The sequence below is a fragment of the Harmonia axyridis genome, chromosome 1 (genome assembly GCF_914767665.1).
Source record: "Harmonia axyridis chromosome 1, icHarAxyr1.1, whole genome shotgun sequence".
NCBI classification, from domain to species: Eukaryota; Metazoa; Arthropoda; class Insecta; order Coleoptera; family Coccinellidae; genus Harmonia; species Harmonia axyridis.
In genome coordinates, this window is record NC_059501.1 from 52,932,207 (window position 1) to 52,951,599 (window position 19,393).

Below are 19,393 nucleotides of genomic sequence, written 5' to 3' on the forward strand. Positions count from 1 at the left end.
CTAGACACTCCATGAGAACTTAGATATAGATTAATATATTTATATATTAGATAACATCATATCATGAAGAAATTAAGATAATAGAATCACCATTTTTTTTTATTCATTTTTATTACAACAGAAAATATAATTGAAAATGAAATTTCGCAGAAGGCCAGTAATTGATATTCTTTAAGGGTGATTCACCGCGATGGCCTATTAGACGTAAATGAAAAACTAATCATAATATTGTGCTGAAAATTTGCATACTGGAGTTTGAGACAATGGTCTTTCTACCTAAAATAATTTCGGATCTCTTCAACTTCCGGTTATACCGGAAACAGACCACTACTTCCTTATTTCAAATGGCAAACCCAGTATATTATTGCATCATTAGAAAGCTTTTTTGATGACAATTTCAGCAATGTCATACCTTGGGCAAAAACTCATCGATTCATGAGTTAATGAGATTCGAAAAAAATAGTGATGACGAGGACTCACATTTTTCTGAATATTTCTGCAGAAAAAGTTTCCTTCGAAGAAACCTTTTTCATTTTCAATTCTGCAAATACGCACTATTATAAGACTGTTGCGGTTTGGACCAAAAATGTACAGGGCGTTTATCAGAAGATCATAAATTTGTACAACTCAAATTCATCAAAACTCAAGATTTTCAGATTAAAACCTATATTTTTTATTATCGCAGTCAATTTTACGTATAAAAAGAGGGGAGTTACCCTATACCTTAAATGAATACTTTAAGAGTTATCGAGGAAGAACATCAAATGAGGAAAAACCGTGATTTCTAACTGTGATATGCCTGAAAACTTTAAGAGTTCTCGAGGAAAAAACGCAATTTTGTGTGGAATAGTATGTTTCGATCACTAAATTTGACATTCCAAAAATTGTAATCAGTTATTCGTAATTGGAAATTTTATTGGTTTATGGATTTCTCAACAATCCCAACGAAAAATTAATTATAGGTAATTCCGGAAATGTATAATTTAGTCATTGAAACATGAAATTTTAGTTTTTTTCTGTGTTTTGCGGATGTCAGGGAGTACCTACTAAACAGAAATTGCTGTTTTCCTTATTTAAAGTTCTTCCTTGATAACTCTTATAGTATTGATTTTAGGCATAGGGTTTGTTCAAGTAACCCAACTCTTTTTATAAATAGAATTGACTGAAATTATATGTTTATAGGTTCCAATTTGAAAATCTTGAGTTTTGATGAATTTGAGTTGTCCAAGTTGCGTTCACGCGTTATATTCCCCATCATATTTTCTATGCATTTTGCTATCGTTGAAGAAATGATGAGATCAAGGAGCCAGTTGTCACATTCTATTGTCTTTCAACAAATCTTAGTAACAGTCATTCATATCATTCAATTCTCAAAAAACATCTTTAAATTCAATTAATCGTAATTCGGTAAGATACAATGTATCAATTTCGTTAATTTCTTCGAACAGAGAATTTTTTTTTATGAGAAATCTAACGAATACAAAAATCTGACAAAATGACGAAAATGCTAAATATTGGTCACCTTGGGAGGATAGGTGAGTCGAATACATTGTTTTCTATTCCTATTCATTCACATCAAACATTCCTTAAGTTGAGGGCTTTGAATTGGCTATAAGATTTTATCATCTAATTAACAACTTTTCTTCGGTAGGTAAGGTAGGTTTCTCGTAAAGCTATAGCTTTTATCGCGGAGCTGCTTATGTCAATGACTGCCCTGCTATAATGTCTTCTTATCACTTTCTAAAACGTTAAAATAAAACTATTTTTCTTCACTGATTGAGGAAAAATTTCTAGGTCCCGGACCTGGAAAATATGTACTCCCTACCAATATCGGATACCGGGATCATGATGTTAGTAAGAACAGGGCACCAAATTATTCCATGGCACCTGCCTTGAAAGATGCTGTCAAACAGAGGAGCCCTGGACCGAAGTACCATTTGGAACATATGACCAGAGTAGGCAAAGCAACTCCTCCTGCTTATTCTATGTCTTCAAGGCCTAAACCATTCAGTGAGTTTTTTTTTGAACAATACACTGTTACAGAATATACAGCGTGCCAAAAAAGTAACGTAACTCGTCAATTATTCTTGTACGAATTATTCTGGAAAATCCATGCACCCGTTGATTTTTAATTTCGAAAGTAGTCGCCCTGTCACTGTTTCAACTCCGGAAACAGTGGCCAAAAACAACCAAATTGTGCGTGCAGATTGTCGAATGAGCATCCTGGTGCACTATTTGGTTGATTTTGGTCACTGTTTCTGGAGTTGAAACAGTGACAGGGCGACCTGGGCGTTGGTCATCTTCAGTGCTCTCTCGGCCCTCACTGAAGCGCTTTCACCACTCATAGGAGATAGAGATTCCTCTAAAGGTCTCTTGCAACAATTTATAGCACTCAGTCGGAGTTTTTTTCAATTTAACGAGAAATTTGAGATTGATACGTTGCTCCTGTTTTTCGTCACACATGATTTTCGGCACGAGAAAAAAACACGTTCGTTTCAAACCTTTTTACTGGAAGTTATTATTTCTATCAAAACTGATCAGCGAAAAATTTCAATCCTAGGTTTGAAAAAGTGCCCCGGTCCTGCAGAATATTTACCGAAGAGAGCAAAGGTCATGCCATGTTACTCGATGTCTTATCGTCATACTCCACATAAGTTGCCCAATTATCCTGGACCTGATAAGTACATGCTTCCAACTACACTAGGTCCGAAAGTACCAGACAAAAATTCAAATGCAGCCTATTCGATGTAAGTACTCTAACAGGATTTATATTTCAAATATCAATGGGGAGCCCTGCCGCTTATTGAGGCGTAACAGCACCACATGGTGTGGTACCGTATTTTGTGTAGCACTATTCCCAATAGGTCATCGCATATTGAATTACAGCAGCAGTACGTAGAAAACCACTCGTCTCGTGTCGAAAGCGTGTTGTAATGCGAGGATCGTACACGTACAGTTGTTGTAATTTATGAAACTCAATAGGAGCGCACAAATTAACGCACAAGATGACAAGGGGCATTTTGGGTATTGGTGGAAAATACACTACACTTGTGGAAAATACATAGCGGACTTGCCATCAGTGCAAGTTACTTGTCGACGCAATCATGGAAAAATATTATTGAGAGAACTCAAACAAGAATGGAAGAGAAATTGATTGAGCCAGTGCATGGTAATCCTTCTCTATTTTTTCACTTTTTGAATTAGCATTGTAAGTTGAATTCAGAAAGCGATAGTAGAATTTTCAAAAAGTGAAATTCAATTTTATTCAGGCCTGTAGAAAAAGTGGATACATAATTTCACTTTGAATTGATAGGAATTGACATCAATTAAAAATCAATAGCATTCAAATGAACTATTCATTCAATTTAAGTATCAACAGGATGTTTCAAGTTCTACTGCCTATTGGAAGTTTCTGGAGAACGGGGCCTCTTTGAAGCCTGATAATATTGTTCATGATTCTCTATTCAGCTGAAATATTTCCGAAACTCCGACACTTCGGGTTATAGGTACAAGAAATGAAAAAACCGTTTCCAAAAAAATTTTTTTTTATCGTATTTCTTAGTTATTATCAATTACTCCTTCCTGAAGATCTTTCGCTAGTCCTAATAGTTTTCAAAATATTAAAAGAAAAAAAACTGAAAAAAAGGGAAAATTTCCATTGCCACAATTATGTGAATTATTTTTGTTGTGAATATCCTATGCGTAAACTTAATTCACATTTTTGGAGTAGAATGATGTAGCAATATCTTGCATCCCTTGAATTTGAAAATAGCATCACTGAGTGTTTCAAATATGCCAAAAATTTTGTCAAACTTTCAATTCTCAAATTACAATCCTATTTTTTTATGATTGCGTTGAATTCTACGGAGAAAATAAGGTAGTGTTCAAAGAATCATGATTATGCTCCGAAATTCAATAATTCAAGATATACTCGAGATTTTATGAATTGATGTTATACGTAGAGTCGATTTCCCAGATAAAGTGAAACTATATACTCAGCAGCCGGCGTTAGGGATGAAACAGAGAAGCGATTTGAGGGGTGGCAATTAATTCTGTCCAGTCTGCAGGCCCGCCTTTTCATATAATATCCTTAATTCTTAAAAACAATATAAGGTTTTTCCGCTCCGCTGCGTTTTTCAACACTCCCTGCAATAAAAATCTCCAAATCGCCTTTACTAAGCCGCCTGTATAATAAAAACTCATGGCAGCCCAACCAATATAAACAGAATTTGCAATTACCCTCATTGAAAGAGGGATAAAATCATTATGTATTTCACAAAGACGAAAAACAACATTACCTTCACCATATGGAAAATTCCTACGATTTTGCATTCGTAACGAGTATCTGTAAAATGCCATGTTTGTAATCCCAATTAGTTTTCGAATCAATATTGAAACTTTGCATGCCCTACCGCCTTTTGTATTTTGTGGTTTGTTTGGAAATTATTCTTCGATCGTACGCAGTGTCATGTGATTGTGACAATCAGATATAATACTTACGCATCGAAAGCAGGGGAGCCGAAGAATTCTTTGCATTAGGAGCCAAAATTACTCACGCCGGTTCTGAGTTTCCAAGGACAAACGCAAGAACTTGTGGAAGGAGTGATTGATATCAAAGAGATAAAATGAAAAAAAGGTTTTTTTAAAACATTTTTTAATTTTTTTTTGTACCTATAACCGGAAGTCTCAAAGCTTTGGATATATTTCAGCTGAACAGAGAATCATGAACAATATCATATTCCGAATTTACAGATTTTAAATAAGCAGGCCCCGTTCTCCAGAAACTTCAAATAGGCAGTTGAACTTGAAACACCCTGTATATACCTAAATTGAATGTTCATTTAAATGCTATTGGTTTTTAATTTATGTCAATCCCTATCAATTCAAAGTGAAACTATATGAAATGTATACATAATTTCACTTTGAATTGACATTAATCAAAAACCAATAGCATTTGAATGAACTGTGCATTCAATTTAGGTATACCCGATTTTCTACTGAACTGGATAAAATTGATTTTATCTTTTTGAAAATTCTAGTATCGTTTTCTATTCTGCATTGAACTTTCAATACTAATTCAAAAAGTGAAAAAACTGAGATGGATAACCATGGATAACCTAAATCAATTTTTCTTTCATTCTTCTTTGAGCTCTCTCAAACTTATTTCCTCATGACTGCGTCAACTAGCAACTTATACTGATGGCAAGTCCGCTAAATGTCTTCCACAAATGCCCTTTGCCATTCTGTGCATCAATTTGCGCGCTCCTACCACTGGCACCTTATATGATACATCATGAGGACTATAAAATAACAGAAATGACCAAATACATATCAGGTGTGTGAATAAGTCTTTCCCGTTTTTTGTAAGAGATGGCGCCACCAATACTGTGCGAGTATTTAATGGTTACATATGTCATAATCAAAGCTTATTCATCTGTCAACAATTCCACACTAACACATTAGTTGAAATTTTTTCGCATCATAAATTTTTGTAATCGTGAAAATGTCGAAATTTGAGCCGAGTCGACGTCATTTGCGGGAAGTTTCACTTTATTGGTTCAATTTGAAGAAATCTGCTGCCGAGGCGCATCGGTTGCTTCAGGAAGCTTATGGAGAAGGTTGTGTCGATGATTCAAGTGTTCGCGGATGGTTTCGACGCTTCAAAAGTGGCGATTTCGACGTGGAAGACAAGGAGCGTTCCGGGCGGCAGCAAATCTTTGAAGATCAAGAATTGGCGACTTTGCTTGATGAAGATTCGTGTCAAACGCAAGAAGAACTTGCTGAAGCATTGGGAGTTGACCGAACAACTATTTCCAAGCGTTTGAAAGCCATGGGAATGATCCAAAAGCAAGGAAATTGGGTGCCGTATGAACTGAAGCTGAGAGACGTCGAACGGCGTTTTTTCACTTGCGAACAGCTGCTTCAGCGACATAAAAGAAAGGGTTTTCTGCATCGTATCGTGACTGGCGATGAAAAGTGGATCCGTTACGATAATCAGAAGCGAAGAAAATCATGGGGACTACCCGGCCATGCATCATCATCGACGGCCAAGCCAAATATTCATGGCGCCAAGCTCATGCTCTGTATATGGTGGGACCAGCTAGGTGTGGTTTACTATGAGCTTCTGAAACCGAATGAAAGGATCACAGGCGAGGTCTATCGACGACAATTGATGCGTTTGAGCCGCGCACTGCGAGAAAAACGGCCACAATACTCCGACAGGCACGACAAAGTTATTTTGCAACATGACAATGCTCGCCCACATGTTGCACAGCCGGTGAAAACATACTTAGAAACGCTCAAATGGGAAGTCCTACCCCACCCGCCGTATAGTCCAGGCATTGCTCCGTCTGATTACCATCTCTTCAGATCGATGACGCATGGCCTGGCTGACCAGCACTTCCATTCCTACGAGGAAGCCAAAAAATGGGTGGATGACTGGATAGAGGCCAAACCGGTCGAATTTTTTCGCAACGGGATTCGTATGTTGCCAGAAAGATGGGGAAAAGTTGTAGCTAGCGATGGCCAATACTTTCAATAATTCATTTGTAACCATTTTTTCACAATAAAGGCTCAAAATTTGAAAAAAAACGGGAAAGACTTATTCACACACCTTATAATTTTCTCGATTATTTTCGAATGTGAATCATTTATCAAACAGGGAAATACATATTGAATAAAATTGATCGAAATGTCATGATTTTTCAACCATGACAAAGTCCCTGTGTTTTTTTCCATATTCATCATTATCAGTTATTTTGTCGGTGTCACACAAATATCTAATTTTAATTCTACGTTACAGGTCGTACAAGCATTATTTGACACCTAAACCAACTTCTCCTGGACCAGCCACATACACTCCAACTGATCCTAGCACATACAAGCAGAAGTATCCAAACTACACCATGAGACCATTTTTGGGTCTTCCCATTTCAAAATCCATCACACCTGGTCCCAAGTATTATCCCAAGTTGTGGGAAAAACCTGGATACTCATTCGGCTTACGATTGGAAAATATGCCGTACATCTCTGCTGCAGATGATGTGCCTTGCGCTTGAAAAATTATGGAAAAAAAATGAAAAATTAACTAGTAACTAAGAATAAAAATGAAAAATATAATTATATAGCAGTAACATTGTTTTCTTAATATTTATTTTCATCAGTTGACTGGTGACCGAGAAAGGAATTTCTGCTGTCGTTGGCCTGGGCATAAGATGTCTAAAAACATGGTGTATGCACTCGTCAATTTTTGAATGCAATTACATTCGACCAAATATAGAATATTAGTTTTATTTCGTGGCGACGCCGCAATGTCATACTCATTTTTTTCGTAGATTTTGATTTGAATTTGATTGATGTGTATCAAGTATCAAATGAATAGATGAACTCCAAGTGTCAGTTTCCTGTCTATAATGAACGTTTGTCATAATATGTATTTCATTAACTTTTCGTTATAAGAAAAATGTGCAGAATGTAACTGTGGCGAAAAAAAAAATACGATAGCACTAAAGGTTCTCGAAATTTATCATGCAAGGATTGCAAGGCCCTAATCTAAGAAAACAAATTTATTACATCTTGTATAATTTAAAGTGCATCGTGTACAGAGAAAAGTGCAAGGAATGATCATCTTACGAACATTTGTATTTCCTAGGAATTTCAGAAGAAAACAACGAAAAGACATCTACATTTGGCATAGTTTATCCAAAGTTACTCGGAGGAAGCTGAATATTTTGATAATACAAGGGTTGTCCAAGTTTCCAGAAATTCCTTTGGGGCCTGTGAATTCATTGCCTAACAATACTTTCAAATAAACCTCGGTATTTAGCGGATCCCGGTATCCACTCTAAAGGGACATCTATGGCCAAGCTTTTTTATGGACTAGTTCAAGTGACTTTGGATATACCTACTATACATCTGCAGTGAAATATTCACAAAACGTTTACTAGAATAAATTCAAATATTAGAAATAACAAGAATCTGTCATAATTTGTTAATAGCGCTACCTACAGATGACTTAACGGAGCTCAACTGATATTTTCAAAATTGGCAAAACAAAATCTAATCAGTGCATTCACCAGGATTTTAGACATCTTAGCCGAGCCCTAATATGGCGGCTTTTTGTTTACATCCTTCGTTGACCTAATTTTTGGGATTTAGAGCCCGTTCACATGACAAGCGCTCAACGCGCGTTTTGACAACGAGCATTTACAAGTACATGAATTTTCTTCGAAGCGTACACATGCCAACGCGCGCTTTTATGGAGCACGAGTTGAGCGCTGTTCCAGCGCTTGACCGTAGTAAGCGCGCGTTGGCTCGCGCTTTGTAATCATAGGTTTCTAAGGCTAGGAACATAGTGAAGCGACCAAGAGGAGCGAAGAGGATAGTAGAGAGGATAGAGGCGAATTCAAACGAATATATTCTAATAGGGTAGCACATAGTGCAGCGATCCCGACTGCGGTTGCGCTAGGCGGTTAAGCGAGGATAGAGGCGCGATCGGGGAAGTTTGTTTTCTTTGATCGCCGCGCAGCTGCGCAATCAATAAATAAAATTGGATATTGACGCATTCATAAGTTCGATATTTGTGAAAAGTAATTTGTGGAATCAGAGAGATGCTTAACATCATAATTGATATATTTTGGATAAGTTATGGGATGCTGTAGCGGATGAAATGAAACAAACAAGTAATTAATCCGTGGGAGTGATAGGGTCGCGAATGAAATTAGGCCAGTTTTTCATTAATTTAGATTCAATTTTTCCCAGAATGTAGTCGTTGCCATATTCATACGGAAATATGAAAGAAATTTCTCTGGATGATCGCGTAATTCTTTATACAAGTGATGAAATTCACCATGTATTTTCCTAGATTTATTAATTTCGTGAACACTACAAGTTCTTCTATTTCATCATTTTTCATTTTCATTACATACCAGAGTTTCAATAACGAATTTTCTAACAGTATAAATCCATTTTTCGGAAACGCGCCTCCTCTATAATAATCAAACTCGACTATCGCCTTGATTTCTTGTTCGCCTCACTATGAGATGACACCTCGTCATCGCCGCTACTCTTGGGAACCGCTATCCTCTCTACTTTCCTCTTCGCACCTCTTGGTCGCTTCACTATGTTCCTAGCCTAAGGCTAGGAACATAGTGAAGCGACCAAGAGGAGCGAAGAGGATAGTAGAGAGGATAGAGGCGAATTCAAACGAATATATTCTAATAGGGTAGCACATAGTGCAGCGATCCCGACTGCGGTTGCGCTAGGCGGTTAAGCGAGGATAGAGGCGCGATCGGGGAAGTTTGTTTTCTTTGATCGCCGCGCAGCTGCGCAAGTAATAAATAAAATTGGAAAAGGAGGCATTCATAAGTTCGATGTTTGTGAAAAATAATTTGTGGAATCAGAGAGATGCTCAACATCATAATTGATATATTTTGGACAAGTTATAGGATGCTGTAGCGGATGAAATGAAACAAACAAGTAATTAATCTGTGGGAGTGATAGGGTCGCGAATGAAATTAGTCCAGTTTTTCATTAATTAAGATTCAATTTTTTCCAGAATGTAGTCGTTGCAATATTCATACGGAAATATAAAAGAAATTTCTCTGGATGATCATGTAATTCTTTATACAAGTGATGAAATTCACCATGTACTTTCCTAGATTTATTAATTTCGTGAATACAATAAGTTCTTCTATTTTCATCATTTTTCATTACATACCGGAGTTTCAATAACGAATTTTCTAACAGTATAAATCCATTTTTCGGAAACGCGCCTCCTCTATAATAATCAAACTCGACTATCGCCTTGATTTCTTGTTCGCCTCACTATGAGATGGCACCTCGTCATCGCCGCTACTCTCGGGAACCGCTATCCTCTCTGCTATCCTCTTCGCACCTCTTGGTCGCTTCACTATGTTTCTAGCCTAAGGCTAGGAACATAGTGATAGTCGAGTTTGATTATATTATAGAGGAGGTGCGTTTCCGAAAAATGGATTTATACTGTTAGAAAATTCGCTATTGAAACGCTGGTATGTAATGAAAAATGATGCTAATAGAAGAACTTGTAGTGTTCACGAAATTAATGAATCTAGGAAAGTACATGGTGAATTTCATCACTTGTATAAAGAATTACGAGATCATCCAGAGAAATATCTTTCATATTTCCGTATGAATATTGCAACGAGAACATTCTGGAAAAAATTGAATCTAAATTAATGAAAAGCTGGACTAATTTCATTCGCGACCCTATCACTCCCACGGATTAATTACTTGTTTGTTCAATTTCATCCGATACAGCATCCCATAAATTGTCCAAAATATATCAATTATGATGTTGAGCATCTCTCTGATTCCATAAATTACTTTTCACAAATATCGAACTTATGAATGCGTCAATATCCAATTTTATTTATTAATTGCCCAGCCGCGTGGCGATGAAAGAAAACAAACTTCCCCGATCTCGCCTCTATCCTCGCTTAACCGCATTCGGGATCGCTGCACTATGTACAACCCTATTAGAATATATTTGTTTGAATTCGCCTCTATCCTCTCTACTATCCTCTTCGCACCTCTTGGTCGCTTCACTATGTTCCTAGCCTAATGTTACCGTTCAGATGAGCGCGCTTGCACGAGCTGATAGATGCCAAAGACGTATTAACGTATTTTCCTTCGATCCGTTCGGTCAGAAATATTTCAAAATGGAACCGGACGCTCCTAATACTGAATTATTCATAGATGAAATTCAGAATTGTCCTGTAATATGCGACATGACAAGTAGTGTATATTCAGATAAAAACTCAAGGAGACGGGCTTGAGAAGAACTCGTCATCATATCCTGTCAAGGAGATGCTAATGGAGAAAAAAAAATTATTATGTGACCACATAAAAATGATAATAGCTCTTTATTTAGAAATCATGAGATACACGTAGAATAAATACAAATGAAGAGAAATAGTATCAAAATAACATTCACCCACCACTTAACAGCAGAAATCTTCTATACTATATGGTTCTAAATGTAACAATAAATTAATAGTTATTTATGCAAGAAGTGCAAAAAGTGAATGTTTATTGCACTCGACGTGCAATAAACAATTTTTGCACGAGTAGCATCCAACATTTTTTCTACGTTCATGCAAAAAGCAAAAAATGATTTATTGAGGTGCGGCACTAGGTGTAGGAAAATGAAAAGCGCAACTTGAATACTTTATTATTAATATCGATTTGCATTGAAACAGGAACTAATACGTTACGAACAATTTAACTCAAACTTTATTTTTACCCTCAATGTTGAAAGTGAATGAACAATTGGCAATTTTCAATATGAATATTTCGTAGTGAAGTACTTTTTAAATCCACTTCTTGATTTGTTACTGCTGTAAACGTACTAGTACTTGGTAACTGTACATCGTTATTTCCTTCAGGCTGAAATATTTGTTTTGCAACACTGAGTTTGTTTGCATGTGATTTCTCTACGTATCCCTCCGCTACTGTCGACGATTTCCATCAGCACGTTGTAGTAGAATGACAGATGAGTGCAATAAAAACTCTATTGCACTAGTGCAATAAAGAACTTCTTTTTTCACTAAATATAGTTCAATAAAGTTTTGCTTTTTGCATGAATGTAGCAAAATATCTTTTTCTTAAATGGTTTATAATTATTTATTTCTTTGATTTCATTAGGCAGTCTATCGAAGAACTTTAAACAACTGTATTCATGCTGCTTTCTGTGTTGAATTTTATTTACATTTTGGAAAATTATATGATATTGTCCTTGTGTTATATTTATTTTGAAAAAGAAAGCATTTATTTTTTGCATAAATATAGTAGACAAATAATTTTTCTACATTTGATGTAATTTTGCGTCAGTTTGAAAATAAACCGGTGTAAACTTAGCAGACTGTTTCCAGCAGACTGTTTGATGGAAACGACCGAAGGCGGTGACCAGTGGCGTGCGGCAAAAAAACGATTTTTTATGGAAATATTCACTAGATCGGATATAAATTTAGGAAGTGAATTCCGTATAGTATTCAGAGTATCCGTTGGAGGAAATATTGATTTTCTATAGACATCGGGATATTTTAGCAACGTTTTTATTCAAATTATCATCTGTCTAATTTGAAAAATTCGTATCTCCGGAAGTACGCGTCGGAGCATAACCATATTTGGCATGTAGATTACTATTAGCGATGTAATAAACTGTGGAAAAATTATTGACTTCCCTTGGGATCCACGGGGTAGTTTTTTCAACCCTTAAACTTCGAAAATTCGTATCTCCGGAAGTACGCGTCGGAGCATAACCATATTTGGAATGTAGATTACTTTTAGCGATGTGAATGAACTGTAAAAAAATCATTGACTTCCCTAGGGATTCAGGGATGTTTTCCACCACCTTTTAGGTATTAATTCAGTAGTTGAACACTACGATACAAAGAAAGTCGACGAAGTTTCGAACGGATGCTGGAATTTTTCTGTCTTGAAAGATATGCTACTATGTAACTAGAAAAAGTTACTCTAGTTCTATTTTCATCAAATGAATGTTTTGTTACTGAAATACATGTTTCCAATTGTTTTTCAAATACGGCTCAGTAAAAAGCCAGTTCTTCAGTTTTAATTGATGAATAATAGAAACTATTCGATCTATAATTACCTATCAAAACTTAAAAAAGTTGTTAAATTTTCACCTAAATCTGATAGTGAATCAATATTCAAACCAAAATGTAGAATTCAAACTGAATACCGAATACTGAATGCGGCAACGCGCGTTCAGCGCTTGGCAAGCGCGTACCATGTGAACGGTATCTAATTATCCATTCTCATTCAACGTGCGTTTAGCGCTTATCATGTGAACGTGCTCTTATTCAAAATGTAAGTAGTAGTAACTAGTATTCTTCAGGAGAATAAATTTATTCTATAGGTATACAATCAAATACTATCAGGCCCAATAATTTTGATTTTGACGTGTCTCAGTTTTTAGGCTGAATTTGAACGAATTATCGCCACTTTGTTTAATTAATAGCGTATTCGACTGGCTGCACCAGTGCGAATTAATTCGAACTAATTATGTCATAACAAATTCGATTTATTTCGCATTGGTGCAGCCAGTCGAATACGATGTAAGTCACTGTAAATCAGACCTAGTAGCTGCTAAAGACAGGTTTATATCATGATGCTTGATGTGATCTCTTCTTCTATTCGCTTCCTTCTGTTGATCGTGATGCACCTCAAGGTATCTCTGGGCTAAGATGCATCTTACACTGGACGAAGAGAAAATTCTGAAGTGACAGAATGCGTCAACTTCATTTCAAAATAATGAGGAATGTCAGTCTTCACTTAACGAGATCCTTGAGGAATATAGTGGACCTGAACAGACAAATTCATAAAAACCGCCGAAAACAGAGAGGAATATGCCATGGTGATATCCAACCTCCATCGACGGGGAAGGCACACTAAGAAAAGAACAGAGAAAGGATTACTCAGTACAGAAGCTGTCGGAGAGGTTTGGAGTGAGCGAATTCAAATTTCAAACAGCATCTGATTCACAATTGATTAATTGAACGTTTGGTCTCATGACACTTCAATTGGTGCGGCTCTTTCGAACCTCAAGGCGTTAGGAGTCGAGGATTGTCACCTTTTAAGCTGAAAAACCACTTATGTTTGACGGGCAATTGCGGCTGAACGGTTGAACCTATTTCAATGTCTCAAACGCCATTGGACGCTAAATTTAATTTTCGAAAAATTAAAGAGCAAAATTTTCTTTAGGATCCGTACTTTTTGGTTTATAAGCGAAATACTGAAAAAAGTGTGTGAAAGTTAGCGCTTTATATGGTCGAAAGCACAACCTAGAAAACGTCGCAAGCTCAGATACCCTGCATTATTCAGGACCCCCAAAACGGGTTAAGAAGATTTCCAGCTCTTGAGCAATTTTTAGGGGCTAGAGCACTAATTTGCCTGGGATACACGGCCGCAATGACAATTTTTGGCACACAGAACTTCTTATCTTGTAGAAAATTTAATACCGTTTCCAGATATGTGGTCAAGTTTGATGAAGCTAAAAGGATAACTGAAATTTTGATTTTATGGAAAAACATGAAATATTTCGCGAAATCAAGAAATGTTAAATTGAAGAATGATCTACATTTCGTGTTTTTCGTTATATGACATTTTTTGTTGCAAATAACTTTTATGATTTCCCCTTGAAGTTTGGCCCTTTTAAAATTAGACACCCTATATATTTAAAAACAATTAACTTTGAATCCTCTGAATTTTTCTTGTCAAATTCAATTATCTAGTGTATATCTGTGTAGGTATCGGGTGTCCCAAATTCGTTGTCTAGTGAGGGGATCTCAGAATCCCTTTGAATTTGAAAATAAAGAATGAATGGCACATTCAATTTACTATTTACTATTTATTTATGACATGTAGAGATACAAGCATAAAAATGCACCATCAATATTACATGGTAAGTCACAACAGCAAAAATTTACAAATAGGTATATAACATAGGACGTATTTTATACAAACTATTTCATAACATTTCAAGATAAAAATTCCCTCAAGTCGTAAATTGTTTCCTTGAGTAACAAATTTTTCACCTTCCCTTTAAATTGAGCGGATGGAAGCGTTTTAAATTCTTGGGGGAGTCTATTATAAAGTTTAACCGCAGTGTAGTTTGGACCTTGTTGGATCTTCTTTATCCTGGAGTGAGGTATCACCAGTGAGCTTTTTCTTCGAGTGTTATGTTCATGGTAATTTGAGCCCGCTGGATACTGCTTCAAATGTTGGTGCACATAGCTCACTGAGGCAAGTATATAGGCAGATGTTACGGTGAGCAAGCCCTCCCTTTTAAATACCACCCTACAGCTTTCTGTACTTTTCATACTGAAAAGTACTCGAATGGCCTTTTTTTGTTGTAGCAGGACTCTTGAAGCATCGCTGCACTGTCCCCAAATTATTATTCCATATAGGGCCAGACAATAGAAACTAGAAAAATATGTGAGTCATGCCGTCTCCAAATCTGATATCTGCTTCACCCTCCTTATCATGAATATAGCGGTTGACAATTTTTTACACAAGTTATCTATGTGTAATCCAGAACTAAGAGATGACTGGAATTCAAGACCAAGGTAAGTCAATTAACAACTATCACGAGCGTTGTTGTGAAAAATTATCTTTTGTGTTTTTTCCTCATTCATTTGTGGACCGTTTACTTGTAACCAGTTTTTGACAGAAATTATCGCTCTATCTTTTCTGTCTTCAAGATCTTCCCTTGACTTTGATCTATTAATTAGTCCAGTATCGTCCGCATAGCAAATTATTTTTTCGGTTGCGACGTTGTCATAAATGTTGTTCATATAGAGTATGAACAATATAGGCCCTAATATAGAGGCTTGCGGTAGACCAACCTTCAACTCCAACACTCGCGAGATGCTATTTCCTCACCTGGTGGCCTGAAATCTATTTGTCAGAAAAAACTTGAACATTGCATAAGCCTTTCCCCTGATGCCGCAACTCTGTAATTTTTGGAGCAGAGATTCATGACAAACACTGTCGAAAGCCTTGCTCAGATCCAGGCATGCCAACTCCACAATCTCTCCGCGGTTGAAAGCCTCCAGAGCAACCTCCAACACATCAATCATTGCGGTGACCGTAGACTTCCCACGCCGAAAACCATGTTGCGCCTCATGCAGAATATTCTCCTTCGCAATGAAGTCCACCAGTCTTTTCTTCAACACAAGTTCGAATACCTTTGAGAACATCGGTAGTATAGATATCGGCCTGTAATTTCCACACTCAGACGAATCCCCTTTTTCAAAAATGGGGGTTATTAGGGCAATTTTTAGTTTATCAGGAAAAAATTCTTGTTCTATACACGCGTTAAAAATTTTACTCAAAGGTGCCTTTATATATGTGATGATCTTTTTCATTATTGTAACTGACATACCATATATGTCTTTGCTATTTTTATTTTTCAAGCTCAAAAATATTTTTTCCATCTCTTCTTCTGTGACTGGAGCCAGGTACATAGATTTAAATGTTTTTGAACCGATTTTTTGGAGGGATTCGCTCGTAGAACTCATTTGTGTTGAAACTCCATCTTTCGCCCGACTTCCGATGGATGAAAAGAAATGGTTCAAAGCTTCTGCGGTTATGTTTTCATCAACAGCTACTGGTTTCAGTTTTTTATTGGTTTCTTTACGTATTATGCTCCATATTGTTTTATATTTATCACAAGCCCTTTGGATTCGTTCTCGAATTTTGAGATAATTAAATTGGTGAAAATCACAACCTCATAAATTCAATTATTTTCAAGCTATAAGGGAAAATTTGAGAATGGCGTGAAATGAAATGTTCTCATGACTTCTTTATTATTATATAGAAGTGTCTATGTATTTGGAACCAGCAACAGCGCGAATCATTGCGCATGAATCGTATAAACGTAATTATTGATGTATTGATGTTGGAAAATGCTTGAATTTCAATATTGGGCTGTATTCATAAAAAAAGGTTATGCTTATACTTGCAGAATATAACGGAAATCCTTCAGCTCGCATTCATAATATTCCGAGTAAAATCTTATACTAATCGAGTATGAGCATATCCTCCACAAAAAGCATTTGGTTATTCATAAACGTTACCTTTTACTCTAAATGAAAAGGATATCCTTCAATAATTTCGAGTGTAGTCAGTAGCAGACTCAGTCGTATAGTGATCAGTTGTAGCGATGGCAGATGTTGTGGAACTGAGAGAGATTAAACACCACAAAGAGCGTTTATCAACACCTGTTCGTGATTACAAAGAATTATATCGGTTTCAAGAGGAAAATATGCAATGGCTTGCTAACAGATTTTTGGGAATACGTAATGCTGAAACTCGAGGAGGTGCGATATCATCCGTCCTAAAAATGCAGATATGTTTACGCTATATCAGTGATCCTGGGTAACAGAAAGGCATTGGTCAAGAACTGGGTGTAAGTCAAGCTACAGTATCTCGTACAGTGACTGCCGTAATTGACAGCATAGTGGCGAAATCAAATTACTGGATAAAGTTTCCGTCTACGAACAATGCACTTATGGATGCCAAACAATTATGGCAAAGCAAATATAGGTTTCCAACAGCAATTGGCGTAGTTGACTGTACCCACATAGGAATTCTGAAACCAAATCGCTATGGTGATGAGTATGTCAACCGGAAAGGTTATCCTAGACTGAATGTGATGCAAGCCTCTCCAACTTTTTTCATAATATTCTCTTTGAACTCTACTCTATTTTCTTTAAACAGCCTTTCGCATCCAGTGCTTTACCAAATGTCACCTCGTACTTCCTGGTAATATTTCTAATAGTCTCATCCTTTCTAGCTTTCATTTTTGGTATTTGGGATTCTTCCAATATCACGGGCGCATTGGCAATTTCATCTGCTATGAACTGCAGTTCGGTTGTAGCATTATCTTTTTCTGTACTTTCACTGTCGCTGCTTGACGAATTAATTTTCTCTGATCTAAGTATTGTACTCATATAACACTGATGCGAAAGAAATACCGTCAATAAAAAAACCATCGAAAACATGTTGACACCTTCCGCGGAACAGTCACAAGCCAACATGCCAACAACCATCTTGGAGGATATTCTTGCAAGTATGAGGTTATCATTATGAATACGAAAAAAAGGAAATGCTTATACTCTTACCTTTTTCTTCAATTCAAAACCTTATACTTACAAGGATATTCTTTAGTTTTATTAATACGGCCTATTATTAACCATTGGACGAATACCTTTCAAATAAACCAAAAATCAACTATGTATAGAGTATAGCTAAGTGAAATGACCTTGTTGTATTTTTTTTCAATTAGAGGTGATCAGAGATTGTTGACTTCAGGTTCATAATCTACATACCAAAATTGGTTAGTCTGGAAAATTATCATCTCGTTCAGAGCGTTATGTCTTGAAGTAAATAATTACCGTTGAATTGTACATATAACCTCGTTCAAGGTTCTTTAAAAACGTTCTATCGTTCTCTATTATGTCTTTTCATTTAATAGCTTCTTTTAACATTCATTGCAGATAGGTCATATGGAAGAATAGAGAGCTATTTGTAAATAGTTCACGTCCCTTTTTTCTGAATAAAGGAGCAACTATTATTATTAAATTGCATGTTTTGATATAGTTTCTGGATCATATAGAAAAATGGGGCGCCATTGGTTGGAGATGAATTCTTAAATTTTATCATTGAATTGAAGGAGATTGTTCACTCTTCATTTTTGCGATGTATTCCTGAAATTCATACCAAGGTAGTTCTGAGAATAATTGTCGAGTTTTGGAAAACTCCCCTTGCTACCTCAATACCTTCAATAGACTCGGAAGCAAACGTTCACAATGAATTACAGCTAATTTCTAACTAAATATTACATTGTTACTCGGATTTTCGTGTGAAGGGTCCCACTCATATAGAGGTATAACTCAAGACATGAATGTGCACGCCACAGTGTACAGTTAAAACTACTGTGTATGGGTAAGCGTGTGGAGTGCACAGTAAAGTCGTTGGGAATCTAAAGCTATGTTCATGCTTCGATTTATTATTGGAAAAGTGCAGATTGTCATCAACATTAAATCTCAACATGAAGCAAATTCAACGATTTTACCAGTTATATGTATGGGGAAGAACAGAATAGAAACTTCAATTAACGTGAGAGTGTGCAATCAAACCCGCACAATCTTTCCTCTGTGCGAGTAGGTCCCTTAACGTTGTCGTGCGAAATTTCTTCACTTTTATACTTCCCAAACGCAGTTTCTTGGAACGCGTAACTGGACATCTTGAGAATTGTTGGAACTGTTTTTCATGAAGATGATGTCATAATTATACACTACAGCATAACGCCAAATTTGCAAAACTTGAAAATATATGTAAATTGTCTGCCATCACATCGTTGCCTCATGAAGTATGCACAATCACTAATACGTTTGACCCTGGATTTATAAACTCGACGTTGCTGTGTTGCGAACGTCCAATCACAACGTCGAGATAACTTCGAATAGTAACAGCAACGTCCAGTTTATAAAATCCAGGGTATAAAAGTTCTCGAAGATAGGATTACAGTTCAACAAAGATTCTGAGAAATCATAAATAATATCGATTGGTATTCAGTGCTGATATTCCATTGTTGAAATGTTAAATACAATAGAATTTTTCATTTAAGAAAAACCCTACCAATTAATGTAGTGAAAGTATTTATTATTGACCCATTCAGAAAAAAAAATTGAGAGCCTCAGCTTTCACAATATCGATTTTGGGACCCTGTGATTTTGTCTATTCACGTTTCGTTTATTGATCTGCAAAAATGTATTTGTTTTTCAATGAAAAATTCTCATTTTAAACTTTGAATTAAAAAAAAATATCA

The 19,393-nt window shown here is 36.3% G+C and overlaps 1 protein-coding gene across 1 annotated transcript; it reads left to right on the forward strand.

Moving 5' to 3' along the window:
* The first annotated feature begins 1,282 nt into the window (after nucleotides 1–1,282).
* Nucleotides 1,283–7,133, forward strand: LOC123688531 (outer dense fiber protein 3-like). Its single transcript, XM_045627116.1, has 4 exons — nucleotides 1,283–1,535; nucleotides 1,795–2,010; nucleotides 2,561–2,747; nucleotides 6,803–7,133. The coding sequence occupies exons 1-4, from the start codon at nucleotides 1,496–1,498 to the stop codon at nucleotides 7,056–7,058; spliced, it is 699 nt and encodes a 232-aa protein (XP_045483072.1). The 5' UTR covers nucleotides 1,283–1,495; the 3' UTR covers nucleotides 7,059–7,133.
* Nucleotides 7,134–19,393: the final 12,260 nt, after the last annotated feature.